Here is a 23,958-nt window from a genome sequence, read left to right as displayed (position 1 = left end):
GTTAAGAAATAAATGTGTTTGTGCTAAAAAATAAAAAATAAAAAAATTAAGAAGTGATATTAACATAACCTACAAGGTATCAACTTTGGGAAATTAAATCAAGCCATGGAAAGGCAAATAAATTCTCCTCCCATCTTAGCTCATGCATATACATATATTTACATGTTATATATTTACATGTATTATATACATATATGTATATTTATGTGTATTTATATTTATGCATATATAAAACAAAAACCAAAAAAACATGAAGATAAGACAAAGCTTTTCCTTAGAAGTCCTCTTCTAAGGGGTTGGTTCAGGTGCTTTTCAAATGGATAGCAGCAACTGATTTTTTTTTTTTTCTGCAAATCACATTGTGTTGATTTAGATGACCATCAATTTAAGGTAGGATTGATTTGGAGCTACTTTCACCTATAGATAAGGCTTTCATGTAACTCTTATGGTTTTGTAAAAGTAATAATACATTTTATAAAAATAACAGTGTTTGGTGGAGGAAAATGAATAAGGTCTCCCACTTTTGCTGTTATGATAGAAGTGCCTAACATCTAATATGCCATCAGTAAGCAAATAAATCACTGCAACTGGATATGGTTAAGCTAACTAGATATTTGGCAATTTTGTTTTAAATAAATGGTCCGTTATATTCTATCAGAAGATCATTTCCCACTCTCTTAGCTTTTAATTTATTATTTTTGAATAGGCTAAAGAATCATGGTAAGGATACTTGTATATTGTCTGCACTGTATCTTCACATAACAGAACAGATTTTGATTCAGAGCAAACTGCATGCTATGACAACAGAATAAAATGCAGATAAAAATAAAATAAAATGCAGTTTAGTCAATCAGATATTTCAGTGCCATTAAAGTGTGTAAGCTTTTGTCATGAATCAGTTTTTTAAAATCTAAAAGAGTTGCCTTGTGGATTACAGTGCAGGGACTTAAGCTGAATTTGCAGTGGGACTATTTTATTATTTCTTCAAACAGGAAACCACAGACAATTCAGTGTGAAGTCATTTTCTATTTTTAAAATAATTGAATCTGAGACATAACTATTAGTATGACAGTTTCACAGAGCAAAAAATAAGATGAATAAGTGGGTCTGAAATGCTGGCTAATGGAGCAATACATTTCAAAATTACATATACATTTATGTACTTCTCCTACCACTTACAGTTTCATTCATCATATCGTTTTTTGGCCATTTCCTAGAGAGTATTTCCAATTCTAATGTATTTCTAACAGAAATTTCCTGCTGTGATCACTCCTTTGTAAGGTAGAGTTCTGTAATATTTCTAGTTTACATGAGCAGATTGTCTAGTCGATCTATGATGGCTGACTAAATATATTAATACTTTTATTGAGTGGATGTAAGGCATAATCTGGATGTAAGGCACATAAATACCCCATATAAACAGGAAGCAGGCAGAGGCTTCCATCCTTCTGATCAATGCTGTGTGGCCTTCAGCAAGTCACTTAACTTACCTGAACCCTGAGTATTCCCATGTGAAAAAACAGGTGAAATTAGATTATCTGTTATAATACCTTTGTAATTTTATATGAACTATTCCACAACTATATTTAATTTGGACCAAGTAGGAATTAATGAAGAAAAATCTGAATTAAAGAATGTATTTTTAAATCAATGTAATTTTTAACATTTTTTTTTTCTTTTGAGTTAGGGCCTTGCTCTGTTGCCCATACTGGAGTGCAGTGGTGTGATCACAGCCAATGCAGCTTCAACCTCCCAGGCCCAAACTATCCTCCTGCTCAGCCTTCTGAGTAGCTGCAACCACAGGTGTGCACCATCACACTCAGCTAATTTTTTTATTTTTATTTTTTGTAGAGGTGAAGTCTCTCTGTTGCCCAGGCTGGTCTCACACTCCTGGGCTCAAGTGATCCTCCCGCCTCTTCCTTCCAAAGTGCTAGGATCATATAGGTGGGAGCCACCACATTCAGCCCAAGTTTTAAACTTTAAAATTGCAGAGGACCTGGGACTAGGTAAGCAAATGATGTCACCTGTATGTAAACAGATGTTTTAAAATCTATAACCATGCTCTAAAGTATTTTTTAAATTTTCTTTATAATTTTGTTTATAAGGTTTTTGTAGTAAAATCTTTGTAATACAAAAATAACATTATCTAGGCCAGGTGCGGTGGCTCACGCCTGTAACCTGGCATTTTGGGAGGCCAAGGTAGGTGGATCACTTGAGCTCAGGAGTTCGAGACCAGCCTGGCCAACATGGCGAAACCCCATCTCCACTAAAAATACAAAGCTTAGCTGGGCGTGGTTGCACACACCTGAAATCTCAGCTACTCAGGAGGCTGAGGCAGGAAAATCGCTTGAACCCAGGAGGCAGAGATTGCAGTGAGCTGAGATCATGCCACCACACTCCAGCCTGGGCAACAGAGCAAGACTCCATTTCAAAAAAACAAACATTATTTATAAAATCTTCCCACTACGTCATTATACAACTTAGCAAATTGGTAGTAAAACTTCCGTGGAAAAATAGCCAGCAAATAAATATTTTAAAAGTACAGATGAGGCTGGGCGTGGTGGCTCATGCCTGTAATCCCAGCACTTTAGGAGGCTGAGGTGGGTGGATCACCTGAGGCCAGGAGTTCAAGACCAGCCTGGCCAACATGGTGAAATCCCATCTCTACTAAAAATACCAAAAATTAGTCAGGTGTAGTTGTAGGTGCCTATACTCCCAGCTACTCAGGAGGCTGAGACAGAAGAATCACTTGAACCTGGGAGGCGGAGGTTGCAGTGAATAGAGATTGCGCCATTGCATTCCAGCCTGGGCGACAAGAGTGAAACTCCTTTTAAAAAAAAAAAAAAAAGTACAGATGATTAACTTGCATTATTAGATTAAAACTCGCAGTTATCGAAAACATGAAACATAGAACTCACAACAGCGTTTGACTGTGGGAGGATTGACTGCAAAAGGACATACAGGAACTTTTTGGAGCGATAAAAATATTCACTATCTTAATCTAAGAGTGTATACATAAAGATGCTCCCTTTATAAAATGTCACTAAGCTGAAGACAAATTAATGTACTTAATAGAGTATATGTTACATATCAACTTTTTTAAAAGGCTTTGGATCCACTAATAGTTTTTTTCAAAAACAATTTCGATCCCTTTATTTGTTGAAAACTAAATAAATTCCAAGATCCATCTGCAATGTAGGAAGTAACTTATGCTGTAACTATGATACTCAAAAAGAAAAGAAATGAGTGGGAAAACAAAGCAAAACATATGGCTGAGTTTTGTATAGTGTTATGTGAGGTAATTTTTCTTTATTTCTCAGGGTTTCTGGAATTGGATTTGTATTTCCTTTGCATGCCACACTATGCTGTGATGGATATTTAGATTGAGCAAACCAACCCTATTATGTTCTGGTTATGCAATAGATTATAAGCTTCTAGAAAAAAGAGAACTTTTTTCATGTATATTTTCATATCCTCCAATGCTCATGGCCAAGTTTTTAGTATTTAATTGGCACTCGATTTGTTAAATTTCATTTCAAATATATAGGATAAAAAACTAGCATCAAAAATGTATTTTAAAACGAAATACATCAAAATTTGATAGAAAAATAAGACTTGATCAGTGATCAAATTAATCAAAATATACCAAAGAAGTCAAAGTATACGAGATAAATACATACTATGAATCACCACATAGAATAATGAAGTCTCCATAGAAATTTTTTAAAATGAAAATTAAAATAACTGTAGTTATCAATAATAAATTAGTGTTGGCTGGGTGCTGTAGCTCACACCTGTAATCCCAGCACTTTTGGAGGCCAAAGTGGGCAGATTGCTTGAGCCCAGGAGTTCAAGACCAGCCTGGGCAATATGGTGAAACCCCATCTGTACAAACATACAAAAATTAACCAGGCGTGATGGCACATGCCTGTAGTCTCACCTACTAGGGAGGCTGAGGTAGGAGGATCACCTGAGCCCAGGGAGGTCAGGGCTGCAGTGAGCCATAATAGTGCCACTGCACTCTAGCCTGGTTGACAGAGTAAGATCCTGTCTTAAAAGAAAAAAAAGAGTAGTGTTATGCTTATAAAGAGAAAGCAAAATTTCATTCATTAATTATTTAATTAGATTAATTAAATAATTAATTTGAAAAGGAGTCTCACTCTGTCACCCAGGCTGGATTGCTGTGGTGCGACTTGGCTCACTGCAACCTCTGCCTTCCGAGTTCACGCGATTCTCATGCCTGAGCCTCTCGAGTAGCTGGAATTACAGGGGTACAGTACCATTCCCAGCAAGTTTTTGTATTTTTAGTAGAGATGGGGCTTCATCATGTTGGTCATGCTGTTCTCAAGCTCCTGACCTCAAGTGATCCACCTGCCTTGGCCTCTCAGGTACCGGGATTACAGGCTGTGAGCCACCATGTTCAGCCAAAATTTCACTTTAAAATTAAATCAGAAATCAATAAAAATCCTATGAAATCCTTAAAAGTGCTCTAAAGTAACTCTCAGAATTGCTGCAAAATTTCTCAGTATTTTCACATCCTCCTATATGTTTTTTTTTAACATCGACATCCAAAATAATGTTTTGTTTCTCATATTTTACTGTCTTATGTTAATTATTAATAGGGACAAGATATTTTTCATGTTTTTATTACAACTAAACAATATTTGCATAGATTAAATCAATCTTTTGTTTGCCTAGCCTGAGTACTTCACTTAAACTAATGTTTTTATGAGATTTAAAAACAGTTCCAAACATGGAGGCAAGAGCTCCAAGCCTTAATAGGTTAGAAAGGTAGTAAGTGATGGGCCTTATAGGAGTTAAAATCACTAACCTTGAACAGCTTATAAGTTTGATTTCTGTGAATTGACTGAAGCACCATCTAACACACAAGTATCCCTAAAGAGTTGAACTTGGCTATAATCAAGCCGCTAGAGCCAAATTCAGTTTACAGAGAATAAAAGAACAAGTTAAATGAATGTGAGAAGGAAGCAATTGACAAATTCAGAATGTTGGACATTTCTGCTGTATAATTGATCCAGTTTCCGCAACAAGTAAATGGCAGGGAAAAAACGAAGGGAAGGCTGGCCCAGTTTAAAAGAGACAAAAAGAGAAAACATAGCTGAATTCAATGTATGCTGGATCCTTATTCTCAAAATCAACTGTCAAAATACATTATAGAGACAATCAGGAAAATTGTAATTTATTTATTTATATTATTATTATATTTTTGAGACGGTGTGTCACTCTGTCACCAGGCTGGAGTGCAGTGGCACGATCTCAGCTCACTACAACCTCTGCCTCCTGGGTTCAAGCAATTCTCCTGTTTTGTATTTTTAGTAAAGACGGGGTTTCACCATGTGGGCCAGGATGGTCTCGATCTCTTGACCTCATGATCCACCTGCCTCAGCCTCCCAAAGTGCTGGGATTACAGGCATGAACCACCACGCCCAGCCAGGAAAACTTTATTATGGAGTTGCTAATTACATGATGCCAAAGGATAGTTATTAATTCTGTTAGGTGTAATCGGGGCAATGTGGCTATGTAAGAATATGTTCATATTTTTTGAGATGCACAATAAGATATGTAAATGAAATAATATGACATCTGGGCTTAAAATATTTTGCACAAGAAAAAGACAAGAGAGATGTGAGTCAAATGTGGTAAAATTTTGATAAATGTTGAATATGGGTGACAGGTAAGTGGGAGTTCATTGGTGTGTGTTTTAAAATAGTCACAATAAAATTTGTAAAAGGCAAAGGCAAAAACGGATTGACATATCCTTATTGAAAGTAAATAAAAATGATTTTTAAAAATATTGGCAGGGGCAGGTTGCGGTGGCTCATGCCTGTAATCACAGCACTTTGGGAGGCCGAGGCAGGCGGATCACTTGAGGTCAGGAGTTCAAGATCAGCCTGGCCAACATGGTGAAACCACAACTCTACTAAAAATACAAAAAAAAATCAGCCAGGCATGGAGGTGTGCCCCCGTAATTCCAGCTACTCGGGAGGCTGAGGCATGAGTATCACTTGAACCCTAGCAGAAGAGATTGCAGTGAGCTGAGATCATGCCACTTCGCTCCAGTCTGGGCAACAGAGGGAGAGTGTCTCAAAAAAAAAAAAAATTTGATGGGCTTTAAATACATATACATTGTTCATAGTACACACAATCCTCTAAAGCTTGTGGCATTAATAAGATACATCTGCTTGTATCTTTTACCTGCTAATTCTGCTCTCTATAAATATACCACAAGATAATAAGAGAACAAGAAAAATAATTTATGCAAAGTATTCACATAAATTTGTACAGTGAAAATTAAGAAATTATAAAATACAGGAGGCTGTGAAGCTAAGTATTATATGTCAATATAATGAAAGACAGAAATCCATCAAAGGTGGCAAGAATTTGAACTATGTAAATACATAAAACTAAGCAGATACCCTGGCATCAGTTATAAGAAATTTTAAGTATTAAGACTCTTGCACAGTCCCAAATGACAGAAAACCCAACCCAAACTGGCTAAGGAAAAGAGGAAATTTATTGGCTGATTAAAATTAAAAGTTTAAAAGGCACAAAAATCTCTCCAGAATGGATTATAGACCTAAATGAAAACATAACATTGTAAAATGTCTAAAAGAAAACACAGGATAAAAATCTAAGTGACCTTGTTTTTTGGTGATCGGTTCTAAAATGTAGTATCAAAAGCAAAATCCATAAAAGAAAAAACATGTTTAGTTGTACTTTATTAAAAGTTTCTTCTCTGTGAAAGACTATGTTAAGAGAATGAAAAGACAAGTGATAGACTGTAAGAAAAATTTTTTGTGAAACACTTATAAAACATTTGTATCCAAAATATATACAAAACTTGGGCTGGGCGCAGTTGTTCATGCCTGTAATCCCAGCAATTTGGAAGGCCGCGGTGAGAAGATTGCTTGAGCTCAGGAATTCGATACCAGCCTGGGCAACATAGTGAGATCTTGTCTCTAAAATACACACACTCTCTCTCTTAAAACTCAACAATAAGAAAAAAAAATTATAAAATAGGCAAATATAAACAGATACTTCACTAACAAATATATACAGATGGCAAGTAAGTATATGAAAACATACTTATCTTTGGTGATTAGGAAATTATGAACTAAAACAAACTATGATACAATTACACACCTGCTAGAATGGCAAAAAGTAAACAGACAATACCAAAGGCTGACAAGGACACGAAGCAACAGGGACTCTGATTCATCGCTGATGGAAATTTTTATTAAATAGTATAGCTAGTTTAGAAGACAGCTTGGCTTAACATAGGATCCAGCAATTACTCTCCTAGGCATTTCTCAAATAGATTTGAAAACATCTCCACGCAAAAGCCTGCACTTAAATGTATATAGAAGCATTTCTCACAATGGCCAAAAATTGGAAGCCACTAAGATGCCTTTCAATAGGTGAATGGATGAAAAAAATGTGACACAACCACACTGTGAAATATTATTCAGTGATATAAAGAAATAAGCTATCAAATCATGAAATGATATGGAGAAACTTTAAATGATATTGATAAGGCAAAGAAGCCAATCTGAAAAGACTACATACTGTATAACTCCAGCTTTATGACATTCAAGAAAAGGCAAAACTGTAGGACAGTGAAAAGATCAGTGGTTGCCAGAAGCTGGGGGGGAAAGAGAGGAGGGGGGAATGAACAGGTGATGCCCAGGGGATTTTTCAAGTGGTGAAACTATTCTGTATGGTGCTACAATGGTGAATGCATGGTCTTACTAATTTGTCAAGGCCCCCATATGCTTAATAGCGTAAAGAGCAAAGCTTAATGAATGCAAATTTTTAAAAAAATTATTTAGGAGATCATGGGATTTCAGGAAGGAATTCAGACTGTGACAAGAAATCTAACTATATTACAAGTGCATAAAACAACCTTACCGAAGAGGCTAGAGAGAAAATGTGAGGGCCTAATTAACTTTGGAAATGAATGGAGTTTGTAAGAATAAAGGCAAAAGAATTGCAGATAAGCAGTGCACTCTAGTTGACAAAGTTCTTCTCACAGGAGTAAAAAAGGGGTAACAGTGAGGAAAGAGATGGTTTTCCCAAAGCCGGATGAGTCACAAGAAAGGGAGTGGATGAGATGGATGATGAGCAACGCAAATCATAAATGCCCACCATAAATAATGCATTTGATTATTTTTCTGTAACATTGTAAAATATGCTCACAATTTGGAAAAAAAAAAAAAATAGGCCAGGCACAGTGGCTCACCCCTGTAATCCCAACACTTTGGGAGGTCAAGGTAGGCAAATCACTTGAGGTTAGGAGTTTGAGACCAGCCTGGCCAACATGGTGAAATGCCATTTCTACTATAAATACATACACACACACACAAACACACACACACACACACACAAAACCAGGCATGGTGGTGCCTGCCTATAGTCTGAGCTACTCAGGAGGCTAAGACAGGAAAATCACTTGAACCTGGAAGGTGGAGGGTGCAAAGAGCCAAGGTCATGCCACTGTACCCCAGCCTGGGCAGCAAACAAGACTGTCTCAATAAATAAATAAATTGGAAAAAAAGGAAATAAGCTGAAGTTTAGTTTATGTCTTATAGACTTATCACAACTAGTCATATTCTATTTTTTAGATTTTATTATAATTTTGCACACAATGTCCAAAATATTTAAAGTTGAAGGAACAAAACACAAACCAATAACTTTACTAGGTTTAATGCTTATCTTGCTCAAATTTTTATCAATCAAATATGTCATTTATAATGTTATGAGAAATTTAAATCAGTAATAATAAAAATTTGATGAAAATTATGTTTTTTATTACATCGAAGAAGTTTCTCTTGCACAAACCATAAAACCTATGCTAATAAAAATACTCCTTTGTGAAAGTTACCTCAAATACAGGGACAACTGCTGTGTTAAAGACATGCTTATGGCGACAAGATATCGATGATCAAACGGAGTGGGCATAATGAGATAGCAGTATCATGTAAATTAAACATAGGTGGGCCAGGTATGTGGCTTACACCTGTAATCCCAGCACTTTCAGAGGCCAAAGTGAGTAGATCACCTGAGGTCAGGAGTTCAAGACTAGCCTAGCCAACATATTGAAACCCCCGTCTCTACAAAAATGCAAAAATTAGCTGGGCATGATGGTGGGTGACCATAATCCCAGCTACTAGGGAGGTGAGGCTGGAGAATCTCTTGAACACAGGAGGAGGATGTTGCAGTCAGCTGAGATCATACCATTGCACTCCAACCTGGGCAACAGAGTGAGACTCCGTCTCAAAACAAAAAACAAAAAGATTTTTTAAAAAAGTGATCATTTCATTGTTATATCCATTATATACAATCATATATGTGAGAGAAAAAGTAAGTTTAGATTTCCTTGTGAAAGCATACACAAAAACTATTTACCTGTAAAAATCATTTGTTTTCCCACAGTAGTAGATGTTGGCTTTTGGTACGATACAGATGCCATGGCTAAAGTCTTAACTGTGCTACTGGATTTTCTTCTTCAGCTTCTTCAAATCAGTTAAGCTGCACAGAAAGAGCAAAAGACTCTGCAGTCCTTCCTCTCCCTGCCTGTGACCTGAACCAGGTGGTTGCTAAGGACTCTTTATGACAGGGAGATAGGATGTTCCTCTTAGCAGAGTTCTGCGTTCCAATCTCCAAGAGCACAGAGATACTGCTATAGCCTTCCCAGAACTTGCATACAGTAGTAACTTTCCTTATTTGTCAATATCAAGTTAGAACACACTTGTTCAGGTACTAGATCCAGTATATGCTTATGTCTCAGATAACGTGGCAGGCTCAATCACCACTGTCTTTCAACATTTCACAAAGAATGTCTTGCAGAAATGTGTTGTAGCAAAAAACAAACAAAAAGCCCCCACAAACCATGGTTAAATATATTCGACAAACACTGGCAAGATAAAATACAGCAAAAAAAAATAACATAAATGAATGAGATAATTACCCACACAAATATATATAGATATATTTTCAGTCTCATATTTCAATTCCTCCTTAAACACTGCTTGTCCTTGGGTCATGCCAATTTACTTGTGGTTCTCAATCTGTGCAATGCTTTTTCATTGTTCTGAACCTTTACACATACAATTTGCTCTTCCTGTAATGTTGCTATGCAAATATTTCTTGTTCTCTGACAGCCAATGTTGCATCTGCTCTTCTAGGAGGATGTCTGCAGGCACAGCTAAGTACTTTCTTCTTCATGTCCCTTTAACCTCTATAGCACTGTGTTTAGACCTATCTTTTTAACTCACTACATTAATTATTTGTCTATTTTATTGACCTCCCCACTAGACTCTGATTTCTAGGAGTTTATAATGAAAGCATACTTATTTATATTTCAATTTCCAGAGACTGGTATGCAATAAATAGTTAATAGATGTTTGTGGGATGAATAAATGTATGAACAGTAATCCTAGCTTGCACAGAAATATATTGACCACCTGATAATCCGTTGAAGATAAATTCTAACAGTAATTTTGTATTCAACACTAAATATATGGAGTTCTCTACTGTAAATGTAATACCTTTTATATGTTGATAATTAAAAGAAAAACACTACATTAACTCTGGAAAGGCTTACAGTAGGCTTATGGTAGGCAAATAGATGTGCTACCCAGGTAGGTTCCCTTTCAAGAAAGGGCTTGTAGCCCAGCTGGAGGAAGGACTGTCAGCAGACAGTATCCAGCTGTCAGCACTTTCAGTGTCTGCTTTAGCTGCAGAGAGCTGCCTCCTCTGCCTGAGGTCAAGCCTTTTCCAGGGCAGCCTGTGTCAGGTGATTGGTATAAAGACCAGTGATTTCTCATCAGGTTGGTCAAAGCTGTGTTGAGCCCTTATCATAGTTCTTCTTCTTCCTCTGATCAATCCTGCTTCCTCTCCTTTCCTTTCACAGGTATTGAACCCAAATTACCACCTTGCCCCCAACTTCAAGAGAACCTGACCTGAGATAACTAGACAGCGTAAGCACATATGCACAAGTGTATTACACAAGAGTGCTTCTCATTTTAACCACTCAACCCTTCTAGCCGGAAACTGAATATATTTCCCCAGTGTGGGCAACTAGAGTCAGTCACTGTTGAGTTACTGATCTTTGCTGTCGCTTTCTTTGGTCCTGACCTGCATTGCACTCTTCTTTACCTCCCTACTGGCCCGCTACAGTTTCAGAAGCTTTCCTACTCTTTCTGTGGTTAATTAATTCTGGTTCCTACAGTCAAGGGCTCTCTATCTCTAGCTGAAAGTATCTTTCTTTGAAAAGTTCCTATTTGTGTCTTTGGAACTACCATTTTCCAAGGTACCCAACTTTGGACATTCCTAGGAGAGAGAAGCCTGCACACATCACTTGTGGTTTTAAGGATGCTGAGAAGAGAAAGGAAGAGGAACCTAAATGAAGAAAATAATTATTTGGTAAACAAGGCAGAAAATAAATGAGATCGGCCAGGCACAGTGGCTCACGCATGTAATCCCAGCACTTTGGGAGGCCGAGGTGGGCAGATCACAAAGTCAGGAGTTCGAGACCAGTCTGGTCAACATGGTGAAACCCCGTCTCTACTAAAATACAAAAATTAGCCGGGCATGGTGGTGTGCACCTGTAATCCCAGCTACTGCTCAGGAGGCTGAGGCAGGAGAATCACCTGAACCCAGGAGGAGGAGTTTGTAGTGAGCTGAGATGGCGCCATTGCACTCCAGCCTGGGTGACAGAGCAAGACTTCATCTCAAAAAGGAAGAAGAAGAAAAAAGAAATGAGATCTTGGTTTTTGTTGGAAGACGTCCCATTAACCCTTCATGGGAAATGTGGGCTTCTGCTTTGCCTTAGAGACTGTTAGAAACTTTAATCTGTTGCAGGCTTAGGGTCAGACATTCTGATGGCAAAGGCTGGAGGGAAGGGAAAATACAAGAGAAGAACCAGATAGTTCTTCTTCACAAAATTATTCCACTAATTCGAGATATATTTAGGTTCATTTGTTTTGTGTCATTTCACTTTTTAGAAATTTAAAATTTTATTTCTCAAGTAACATATTTACATAGTTTCAAAGTAAAATCCTTAAGGGATAGTCAGAGAAGTCTACCTTTTACCCTTGTTTCCTCTTCCTGTTTCCTCCTTTTTCTCTTGCAGGAAACATTTTTAAAAATATAACTACAAGGCATGGCACAGTGGCTTACACCTGTAATCCCGCACTTTGGGAGTTCAAGATGGATGAATTGCTTGAGCCGAGGAGTTTGAAATTAGCCTGGGCAACATGGCAAGACCCCGTCCCTACAAAAATTAGCTGGACACAGTGGTCTGTGCCTATGGTCCCAGCTACTTGGGAGGCTTAGGTGGGAGGATCACTTGAGAACCCAGGACTTTGAGACTACAGGGAGCTGCACTGCAGCCTGGGTGACAGAGTGAGACCTTGTCTCAAAAACAAACACATATATAAACATATATATGGAGGAATTATATATATATGGAATTATATATATATATATAATTATATCTTTACCTTTCCTAAATAAATGGTAACATACTGAACATACTGTCTTTTACCTTGCTTTTTTTCCGCAACAATACATCTGGAGATCACTCCATAGCATTACATAAAGATATTTCTCCCCCTCCCTCTCTCTCTTCTTTAGCTTCAAAATGCATTTACCAGTTTATTCAACCAGCCCACTATTAGTGGTCATTTGGGCAGTTTCCAATTTTTTTGCTATTACAAAAATTGCCACAAAGTGTCATTTTCTGCATACATCTTCTCAGATTTTTTGCAGACATCTTTGGGATAGATTCCTAGAAGTGATATTGCTGGGTCAAAGGAAAAAGACACATGTACTTTTGCTCAGTGTTGCTAACCCTGCACCATCATGGTTATACCATTTTGTATTCTCATCCACGATACCTGAGAATGCCGATTTTTATACAGCCTCACCCACAGACTATGTCATGAAACTTTCTAATGTTTTTCAATATGACAGGTAAGAAATGGTAACAGTAATTTACACCTCTGTTCTTGTTAGTGTGATTGAACATGTTTTCATGTGAGTCAGGGACCTGTGCATTATACACTATGAATTGTCTGGTCTTTATCTCTTTTTCTATCAAGTTATTGACTTTGTTCCATCCTACATTTTTTAAAAATGAGCTAACATTCTAAAGAGACACAGGAGCTAACATTCTAAAGAGACACGTAAACAGAGAATGACGATACAATGCAGTAAGGGTGACGATACTTGTAGTGATACGTTTAGTAAATACCTGATTTCTCGAGTCAGGGGAACAGAGAGGAAGATCACTTGCCCGGAGCTCAGACAGAAGCTGAGGGCTGACGATGCGGTGAGGCAGGGTTTCCTTGAGGAAGCGAGTTTTGAACTGTGTTGTAGATAATGACTAGGATCCAGACAAGGGACAGGGAGCTGGAGGTTGGGGTGGGTGGTGAGGGCATTTGGGGCAAAGGGTACAGCTTGAGCAAAAGGCTGGAGGGGAGAAACAGCCAGCAGCACTGTGCATAGCAAAAATACAAGTTCCGCATTGCTGGAGAGTCAAGACTAAGAGGGTAAGCTGGGAGGGGAGGCTAGAGTTTTACTCTGTAGGCAATGAGGACCCTTGGGGGATTTACGTTTATTTATTTTTATTTATTTATTTGAGGCAGAGCCTAACTGAGTCACCCAGGCTGGAGTGCAGGAGCTCAATCACAGCTCACTACAGCCTTGACCTGGGCTCAGGTGATCCTCCCACCTCAGCCTCCAGAATAGCTGGGACTCCATGAGAGAGGATCTCACTATGTTGTCCAGGCTGGTCTGGAACTCCTGGGCTCAAGCAATCCTCCTGACTCAGGCTCTCAAAATGCTGGGACTACAGGCGTGAGCCACCGTGCCTGGCCCTCTGAAAGATTTTAAATGTGCAGAGACTGGTTGGTATTGCACTTAAATAGAAACCACCTGACTGTGTGGAGAATGGGCTTCAGAAAAGCAAGGAGTCCGGAGCCCAGCAGGTAACTGTTGAAGTGGTCCAGGGGAGAGGAGATGGGGCCTGAACTAAGCCAGGCATGAAGGATACATGTTTGGAGTGTGCATTGAAGAATAAGTATGACCTCCAGTTTTCTAGTTTGGCTGACTCGTGAGTAGTAGCATCCCAAAATAACACAGAGAAAAACAGAAGAAAGAAAACTGAGGCCAATAAATAAATTGATGGCATTAACTAGATGTGGATTTGTACATACTGCACAACAGGCTAATAAAGCAGTTAAAATTAAGCCTAAAGTGTCATAAAATATTGTGACAGCGACTGAACTCATTACTGGGACTAAAAGTAGTCTCCATGGGCCACCAGATGCCTTTTATTAGAGAAAATCCCTATTGTTTATGAATCGATAGTTGCCTCATCTAATGAAACTCAGAGTTTGCTGCTCATTTTGGCTATTGTCTTGCTTCAATAATTTAATAGCTACTTCAGAGTTGATAACCACTTCACCAGTTACAACGGTGGAGGTCAATGCAGTGGCCCTGTAAAAATATCTTGTTTTAGGCCGAGCACGGTGGCTCAAGCCTGTAATCCCAGCACTTTGGGAGGCTGAGGCGGGTGGATCACGAGGTCAAGAGATCGAGACCATCCTGGTCAACATGGTGAAACCCCGTCTCTACTAAAAATACAAAACATTAGCTGGGCATGGTGGCGCGTGCCTGTAATCCCAGCTCTCAGGAGGTTGAGACAGGAGAATTGCCTGAACCCAGGAGGCGGAGGTTGCGGTGAGCCGAGATCGCGCCATTGCACTCCAGCCTGGGTAACAAGAGCGAAACTCCATCTCAAAAAAAAAAAAAAAAAAAAAAATCTTGTTTTAACAGTTTGCAAAATAATCAAGGTATACATTTTAATGATATAAAAGAGATACAAAGTAGAAGCTTTTATCATACAGCAGTGATAGATCTCTAGAGGAACAGAGGTCAGAATATACTACAATTACATAATAACGTTCAAATATCCTATTACTAAGCATACTTCGCCAACTGGGAAGCTTTGCCACTATGTATCAGTGAACCTTTCCTTATACTTTTAAGTACTATGCGCATAGTACTTAAATATACATGGTGCTTAAACGTGTGTGTGTGTGTGTGTATGTGTGTGTGTGTGTACATATATATATATATATATATTTTTTTTTTTCTTTTGAGACAGAGTCTCACTGTTATCCAGGCTGAAGTACAGTAGTGGGACTATAGCTCACTACAGCCTCAAACTGCTGGGCTTAAGAAATTCCCCCAACCTCAGCCTCCAAGTAGCTGAGACTAGAGGTGTGTGCCACCACCGCTGGCTGATTTTTATACATTTTGTAGAAACAAGGTCTCGCTGTTTCCCAGGATTATTTTGAACTCCTGGGCTCAAGCCATCCTCCTACCTCAGCCTCCCTAAGTGCTGGGATTACACTTGTGAGTTACCACACTCAGCCTAGTACCACATATTTTCATGTCTTTTCCATGTATTCTAGGTTCAGGAAATAATCTGGAAAACACACTGAATAAAGCCACAGACTTGGCTTCAAATCCCAGCAACTCTTCTGAGTAACATCGGCAGGTTGCTTTTCTGTGAAATGAGAATCATTGTGCCTACCCATAGGTCAAATGGGATAATGAATGTAAAATGCTTGCCGCAGTGCCTGATACATGGTACGCACTCAATAAATGTCGGCTGTAATATTGGTCTCATCATACCGCCCCTGAATCCTTGCCATCCGCCCCATTCTTCCCTGAAAAAACAGACAACACAAATTTAAACAGCGACCATCATAACTTTACTTTTTGTATTTGAATTTGTAACACTAGCTCACAAAAGAGTCTGTAGTCTTCCTCTGGCCCATTTAACTCTAATTTGGGTAGGATGACGCTGGGAGTATAGTGGTGCTATTCCTGCTGGGCCAGTCAACCCAACTTCCCCCAGTTGTACTTAATTTAATTGGGGATTATACAACATTTAGACTTTTTCTATAGACACATGGTTTTTAAAATTAAATACACGAAGCATTATAATTGCTATCTTCTAATTGCTATACTACACACTTAAAAAACAACAGATAAATCCAGTATTATAGAAACAATAATAGTCATATCTTATAAATGTGTGAGTTGTTACCATTAAAAGCAACCTTATTTATTACTGAGACTGAACCCTTTATTTTTTCCATGAGCTGTCTGACACTGGGAGAGGTTAGTTGAGGAGTTAACCAAAGGTACCAGGGGAATTGGAAGCAGAACCACCACCACAACCAAAAATCCGCAGCACTCCTGACTCTCAGTTTGGAATGCTTTTCTCTCTATTCTGCCTTGTGAAAGAAACTGTCATCTCATTCATGGTGTTGTGGGTATCAAAAGCCCTTGAAGATTGCTCTAGTGTTTTATGTGGTCTTTCTCCTCCCACCAGTTTAATTTTCTGGTGAAGCCTTTTTCACTGATCAATGAACAAATATAATTGGACACTTACTATGTGCCAGACGTTGTGCTAAACACTTTCCCCAAGGTTTTCTTGTTATCCGCACAATAGTGTTATGACACAGAATTATTCACTGAAGAGGTGAGTTCTACAGTTTAGTGTCAAAGTTTTGCCCCATTGTACATCCATGACTGAGAATGTTGATTCCCAAATCTGGCTAATTATTTTGGGGTCTTAATAACCAAATTCTAATTTTGATCTTCAACAAAGATGTTTTTCAAAATGTTATTTTTACATAATCAAAATTCCCCCATATGAAAAACTGATCATAGTTAGAAACTATTCCCTCTGTGGGCTATTGCAACTTCCCAGCCTGTGAGTGCAAATGAGGTGACCATATCATTCAATCCTAATACTTTCCTAGTTTAATATCTTTCCCACCCCTGTAACTATAAAATATCAACCTCCTTTCAAATGTCTCCTCTTCTCCGTCCACCAGCTCAAGTCTCTGGAGGTCCCAGATGCCCATGCTTCTCTCTTTGCTCTCTTCTAGGCTGCTGCTCTGTAAGTTTTAGCTTGGCTGCTGCTCAAACATGTTTTATCTAAGCCAGTGGAACACTTCTCTACGTTGGCCATTGGCCAAAGTGAAATTCTGCTAATCTCTGATCCCTAGATCACCCAACTGCCACTGGACTCTGCTTACTATTCCATTCTTGTAACAGCCATTCTGACATGGACTCCTTGGTTCAACAAGTCCCTTCCACTATGAGATGCTTTCTTAAGAGAGTCCCCAGGAGGTTTATTTGGGCTCCCACAAAACAACACAATTTTGGGTGACAACTCTTTTAATTATTTAGCAAGCACACTGCTGACTGGCTAGGGCCTCACTAGGTAATTTTGTTTTGTTTGGTTTTTGTGTTTGTTTTTTTGGAGATGCTCTCGCTCTGTTGCCCAGGCTGGAGTGCAGTGGTGCAATCTCTGCTCATGCAACCTCCGCCTCCTGGATTCAAGCAATTCTTGTGCCTCAACCTCCTGAGTAGCTGGGATTACAGGCATGCACCACCATACCCGGCTAATTTTTGTATTTTTAGTAGAGACAGAGTTTTGCCATGTTGCCCAGGCTGGTCTCCAACCCCTGAGCTCAAGTGACCCACCTGCCTTGGTCTCCCAAAGTAATGGGATTACAGGTGTGAGCCCCCACACCCACAGTAGGATTGAGAAGTGAAGGTGGACAGATCACCTGACATCAGGAATTCAAGACCAACATGGCGAAACCCTGTCTCTACTAGAAATACAAAGTCCTTCTGCAGTTCCTCGTTAGAACCAATGTCTGAAGTTGAGTGTCTCCTCTTCATCCAGCTTCCTGAGGTGCATAATTTACAGCAGGCTACAATCCAGGATTAGTTTCAGTGTCATTCTTTTGATGTTGCAAGAGAAGACATAACCTCCTAATATTTGCCATGCCATAAAATGAACATTCAAATATATGAATATTGATCCCCAAAGAGGGTCTTATAATTATAACATAAAAAGAGCTTTTACCATTTACTTGAAATAGATTATAAACTGGCTTATAGTATGAGCGTTTGGGCCAAGATTAAGAAAATACTCCACTTTGAAAATGTTTGTTTTTTAGTAAATTCAGCAAGATTTCAATGAGAAAGTGACTTCTCTTGTTTATCAAGATTTTTAAACTTAATCATTTAATTTAAACTCTAGTATACATTTTTAGACTGTTATTTTCAGTGGCAAGGAAGTTTGAGCTGAGGAGGAGGAGGACAGCATCTGAGAAAGAAAACACAGATGGGTCTGGGATCTCCTTTGTGTTGGAAGCGGAGACCCTTCCCCTCCCCGCTATCACACAACCTAGATGGCAGAAGTAAAAACAAAATCAATTCAAAAGTCTCTGTATTAAGGAGAAATAAAATTGTGGCGGGGAATGAATTTGGGAGCTTTGGAACTGGGGGAAAAAACAGCAAGATGGACAAGAAAAGTATGGGAAGAATGGGGGCAGGCAGGGAAAGGACACACTGCCCTGGAGGGGGAAGATGTGAGGGTTTCTCTGTGCTCCAGTCATCCAGGACAACGGAGGAAAAGCCTAATTTTAAGTTATTTGCTACCTCCAATATAACATTCTCCAAGGTAGTGAATGGGACAAGGGTGGCACAAGGCATTTTCTTTAGTGTGTTGAAGTCATAGCTGAGCTGGCTGGGCATGGTGGCTCACTCCTGTAATCCCAGCACTTTAGGAGGCCAAGGTGGACTGATCACCTGAGGTCAGGAGTTCGAGACCAGCCTGGCCAACATGGTGAAATCCCGTCTCTACTAAAAATACAAAAATTAGCCGGGTGTGATGGTTGCACCTGTAATCCCAGCTACTTGGGAAGTTGAGGCAAGAGAAGCACTTGAGGAGCGGGGGTGCAGTGAGCGGAGATCACGCCACTGTAGCCTGGGCAACAAGAAAAAATTTCCTCCCAAAAAAAAAAAAAAAAAAAGTTATACCTGAGGCCAGAAGGCTGGAAAGTTGAGGGTTTCATATGTAGACACATCTCACACAAGAACATGTTGCAGTAATCTGAATAAAATCGTAAGCCAAAAATAAAAATATTCAATATAAAATATTTGAAAATAATTTGTCTAATTACTATAAAAAGTTTATTCAAGGAGTTGATTAAGCAAGATGTTTAATCTCAACTTTATAAAATATATAAAATCTAAGGTATTTTTGAGATGATGAAGTTGTAGATACATTATGTATTTTGGATTACTCACTTTCTTAACACAAGTTGGAAAAAATTGTTCACATATCAGCTAGCAGTAAAGTTTCCCTTAGGTTGAAACCTTTCTTTATTATTTTTAGGCCGTTGAAAGTGAAGGAGGAGAAGCCCTTAGGGCATAGCTTAAAAGAACCACCTAAAGGAGATAGTTTTAAACTTTTGCACAAAAGAAGTAAAAGGAATGTGGGGTGGCAATAGCTATGATGGAGAAAGACCGAGGGAAGGCAGGCTGAAGAAGATGGAAGGCTGGAACTGAACAAAAATGGGGGGGTTCATTATGTGTTGCTACATAACAAATTACTCTAAAATTTAGTGGCTTCAAACAACAATTGTTTAACATTTCACAGTTTTCATGGGTCAGGAATCTGGGCACTGCTTAGCTGGGTGCTTGTAGTCCAAGATCTCTCATAAGATTGCAGGCAAGCCATCAGCTGAGGCTGAGGTTTACTGTGAAGACTCAAGAGGGAGGATCTGCTTCCAGGTTCACTCACATGGTTATTGGCAGGATTTGGTTCCTTGGAGGGGTATTGGAGTGCACTGTGTACTTCTGCATAGCGCAGCTCAAAACATGGCAGCTGACGCCAGGCACGTGACTCCTGCCTGTAATCCCAGCACTTTGGAAGGCCGAGGCAGGCAGCTCGCTTGAGCTCAGAAGTTTGAGACCAGCCTGGGCAACGTGGTGAAATCCTGTCTACAAAAAATACAAAAGTTAGCCAGGCGTCATGGTGTGTGGGCTGCAGTCCCAGCTATTTGGGAGGCTGAGGCAGGATGATTACTTGAACTCAAGAAATTGGCACTGCAACAAGAGTGATTTTACCACTGCACTCCAGCCTGGATGATAGAGTGAGACCCTGTCTCAAAAAAAAAAAAGGCAGAGAAGGGGTAGCTGGCTTCCTTCAGATGGAGAAAATGAGAGAGGGCAACTGAGACAGAAGCCACAGTTATTTTGTAACCTAATCTTAGAGGTGACATTCTATCACCTCTGCCCTGTCGTGTTTGCTAGAAACAAGTTCACAAAACCCAGCTCACACTGAAAAGTAGGGCATGAACACCAGGAGGTAGAGATACAGCTTACAGGTAGCCAGTGAGAAGTCCTCATCAGAACTGGGAGTATTTTAAGAGCAAGAATGTTAAATATTGAACTTTCAGTTTTGTTTTTGTTGTTTGGGTGTTCATTTTTTTGTTTGTTTGGTTTTGTTTGAGACAGAGTCTTGCTCTGTCGCCGAAGCTGGAGTACAGTGGCATGATCTCGGCTCACTGCAACCTCCACCTCCCGGGTTCCAGAGATTCTCCTGCCTCAATCTCCCAAGTAGCTGAGACTACATGTGCACACCACCACACCCAGCTAATTATTCTATTTTTAGAAGAGATGGCCTTTCACCATTTTGGCCAGGCTGACCTTGAACTCCTGATCTTAAGTGATCCACCTGCCTCGGCCTCCCAAACTGCTGCGATTACAGGTGTGATTATAGTGCCGCTTCAGCCTGTTAAGCATCAGAACTGACTCTGTACAACCCATCACATGCTGGAAGAATGACCTATCCATAGAGTTGTGATAAGGTGGGGCTGGTGGATAGAGATTGGAAGTTATCTAGACTTTGACCTTTGGTTGCCTCATTCTTTCATTCCTGTATTCTCTGAGGCCTTTTAGAGCATTCCACTTCGGTGACCATGACTTGATCAGTTCTGTTAGACCACTTACGCTCTGGAAACTAGCATTTAGAAAAGTTAAAAATATTATTAGTGGTTTTTTTTTTTTTCCAAATTTATCTTGCACATTTTAAAACCTTTTATTTTATTATTATTATTATTATTTTTGAGATGGAGTTTCACTCTTGTTGCCCAGGTTGGAGGGCAATGGCGCAATCTCAGCTCACCACAACTTCTGCCTCCCAGGTTCAAGCAATTCTCCTGCCTCAGCCTCCTGAGTAGCTGGATTACAGGCACGTGCCACCACGCCTTGCTAATTTTGTATTTTTAGTACAGACGGGGTTTCTCTATGTTGATCAGGCTGGTCTCGAGCTCCTAACCTCAGGTGATCCACCCACCTCGGCCTCCCAAAGTTCTGGGATTACAGGTGTGAGCCACCATGCCTGGCCTTAAAGCTTTTTAAAGAGCTATAAAAAGTAGATTTTTATAGACAAACTGAATAATCAAGTTCTAAATAAATTTGCTCCAAAAAGTTACTTAATCCTAATAGAAAAGGTAAACCCCATACATACAGACACTCATTTGTGTCTGAAATCATATACTTATCTATTTAAGCAACTTTTCTTGCTTAATTTTGTATTTTTAAAATTTCCTCTGATTCTTTATATTTTCTCAGAGTTTAAGGGCACAATTTATGCTAGATTTTAAATTAGAAACATTCTTCTCATTCCTGCCTTGTTCCATTGATTGATTAAACTTTTTTTTTTTAATCTCCTAATGCTTATCATCCACACTTAGAAAACAGAGTCCCTGTCAGCCATCGTCTATCTTGGCTGCTTTATCTGTTGAGTCACAGTCACATTGCCACAGATTCTTGGTAATCTGAAAAATACCAAGATGCTCTTAGATAACTGAAAACCCAGAGAAGTAGAATTTCCTGTGCTGTACCAAACAAGGTCTGCAGAAAAGTAACTAGGCTGGAGCCCGTAGTGGACAGTAAGGTTGCCCAGTCCCAGTTCTTTGGAGAGCACTGCCTCTGGAGTCTACATAGCACAGTTGAAGAAAGGCAAAGAGAATGGCCTGCCCCACTACCTGGTCCTCAGTGGCCTGAGATTGTGTATAATCTGAAATAAATCTAAATGAATAAGAAGACGGGGTTTCAAACATGTGAACCACGATATGTTAGCATGTAACAGAATAGCATATAATAGAGAAAGCACAAAGAGGCAGAGTAAAACAACTCCTGCTCCCAGCCTTTAGAGATGAGGATACTTACCCCGTGCTGATGTGCTTACCTTCCTTCAGAGATGATTGTTCACGTTTTCGGGGATGTTTTGCAGTCTATAAAGGTACTGTTTTGCCCTTCTCTAGGCCTCCTGAACTCGCTTAAGTAATCATACCTCTTCCAAAGCTTGGTATTTGAGAACAGACCTGGCCACTGTTTCAGAAGGAAATAATTGAGCGTTTTGTGTAAACACAAAAGCGGGTGGGGTAGGAGAACTTTCCGGAGCCTGTGCTATCTCCTGTTCAAGCCCATTTGCTAGCCTCGTAGACAGGGCGCGCTGGAATGCCTGGCAAGGGCAAGTACAGTGAAATGCCGTCATTGTGCGGCTCTCACGGCGCATGTTTTCCCACGTATAACATTCAGAATGTTCAGTTCCCTGGAAAATGTTCTAAAGAAGTTGCACTGTGTTAGGCTTTGTCTTCTCGTCTTTCACAAAGGCAGACAGCCCTCTGTTGAGAACAGCCTTTCCATAGGCATTTCTTTTGGCTTAGAGCCACATGGACGTAACCTACAGCCACCGAGCCACGAGAAAGGGGGAGGGGAAGCTTGACAGGGTTTTTCCTCACACATTCAATACACACAAGGATCCTGAATTGAAAATGCCTATCAGTTTGCTTATGATGATATTGTCAAAGAAAGTTGTTTACAATGATAACTAATATTTTTTTACTCTCTCCTTCCTTTTTTTTTTTTTTTTTGAGGGTGTCCTTATGTTGCTCAGGTTGGACTCTAACTCCTAGGCTCAAGTGATTCTCCTGCCTCAGCCTCCAGAGTTAGCTGGCATTACAGATATGCGACACCACCCTAGGCTTAATAATTATTTTTTAAAACCTGAGATAATTTACTAAATGATATGAAGTTAAAATTTTTTTAAAATCAGAGTATAAAACATGGGCTTTTAGTTGACATAATGTAATCTGAATGACTTACGATACAGATGTCAAATGTTAAGGTTATGTGGGATACACTTATATTTATTAAATATCAGTTACTGCTTTTCACAGAAATAAATGAAATAATTTTCTGACTATTGTAAATTGACAAAAAGATGGTAGAGATTTCTAAGAAAACACTGTTGAGAAAGATAAAGCAACATCAGTTTATGACATTTCAATGGATTCCACCTTCAACACAGATTAGCTTATTGTTTTTATGTAAATAAACAAGACGGTCCAGCTGGACCAATTAAGCTCTCATATTTTTCTGTTCTTTCACTGCACACAAGTCTAAGAATTGTTTTATTGGTTTCCTAAAAGCACCACAATAGCTTTGAAAATGGTTGAGAAGATGTAAGAAAGTAGTCTGAAACATACAGATGATATCAAGATTCACAAAGATTAAGGGATAGAATGCAAACCAAGTGATTTTTAAAAAAATTTTTATTGATACATAATACTGGTATATATTTATGGGGTACTTCTTTTGATATACACAGATAATGTGTAATGATCAAATCAGTATATTTAGGATATCCATCACCTCAAACACTTGTTTTTTCTTGGAAGCATTCCAAAGCCCCTCTTTTAGCTATTTTGGCAAACCAAGTGATTTTTTTTTTTTTTTTTTGAGACAGAGTCTCACTCTGTCGCCAGGTGCCAGGCTGGGGTGCAGTGGTGCGCTCTCGACTCACTGCAACCTCCACCTCCCGGGTTCAAGCAATTCTCCTGCCTCAGCCTCCCAAATAGCTGGGACTACAGGCGAAGGACACCACACATAGCTAACTTTTGTATTTTTAGAAGAGATGGGGTTTCACCATGTTGGCCAGGATGATCTCAATCTCTTGACCTCGTGATCCACCTGCCTCGG

General features: G+C 39.3%; 1 protein-coding gene across 2 annotated transcripts in view; it reads right to left on the bottom strand.

Moving 5' to 3' along the window:
- The window catches only part of CUNH4orf45 (chromosome unknown C4orf45 homolog), a 141,569-nt gene extending 118,909 nt beyond the window's left edge, over window positions 1-22,660 (bottom strand). Inside the window, exon 1 of one of the 2 annotated variants that reach the window (XR_004260016.1) lies at window positions 22,163-22,660. Coding sequence is in view for 1 of the 2 variants with exons in the window: in XM_032248558.1 (XP_032104449.1) it covers window positions 9,427-9,490 (64 nt within the window). In the remaining variant the exon portion in view is untranslated. Of the gene's footprint in view, window positions 1-9,426; window positions 11,414-22,162 lie in introns of those variants that run through there. The other variant, XM_032248558.1, reaches the window with a different exon arrangement.
- Window positions 22,661-23,958: the final 1,298 nt, after the last annotated feature.

Source organism: Sapajus apella, unplaced genomic scaffold, assembly GCF_009761245.1.
Source record: "Sapajus apella isolate SASKATOON/1434 unplaced genomic scaffold, GSC_monkey_1.0 scaffold67, whole genome shotgun sequence".
Classification (NCBI taxonomy): Eukaryota; Metazoa; Chordata; class Mammalia; order Primates; family Cebidae; genus Sapajus; species Sapajus apella.
This window is presented reverse-complemented; position numbering and strand designations above follow the sequence as displayed.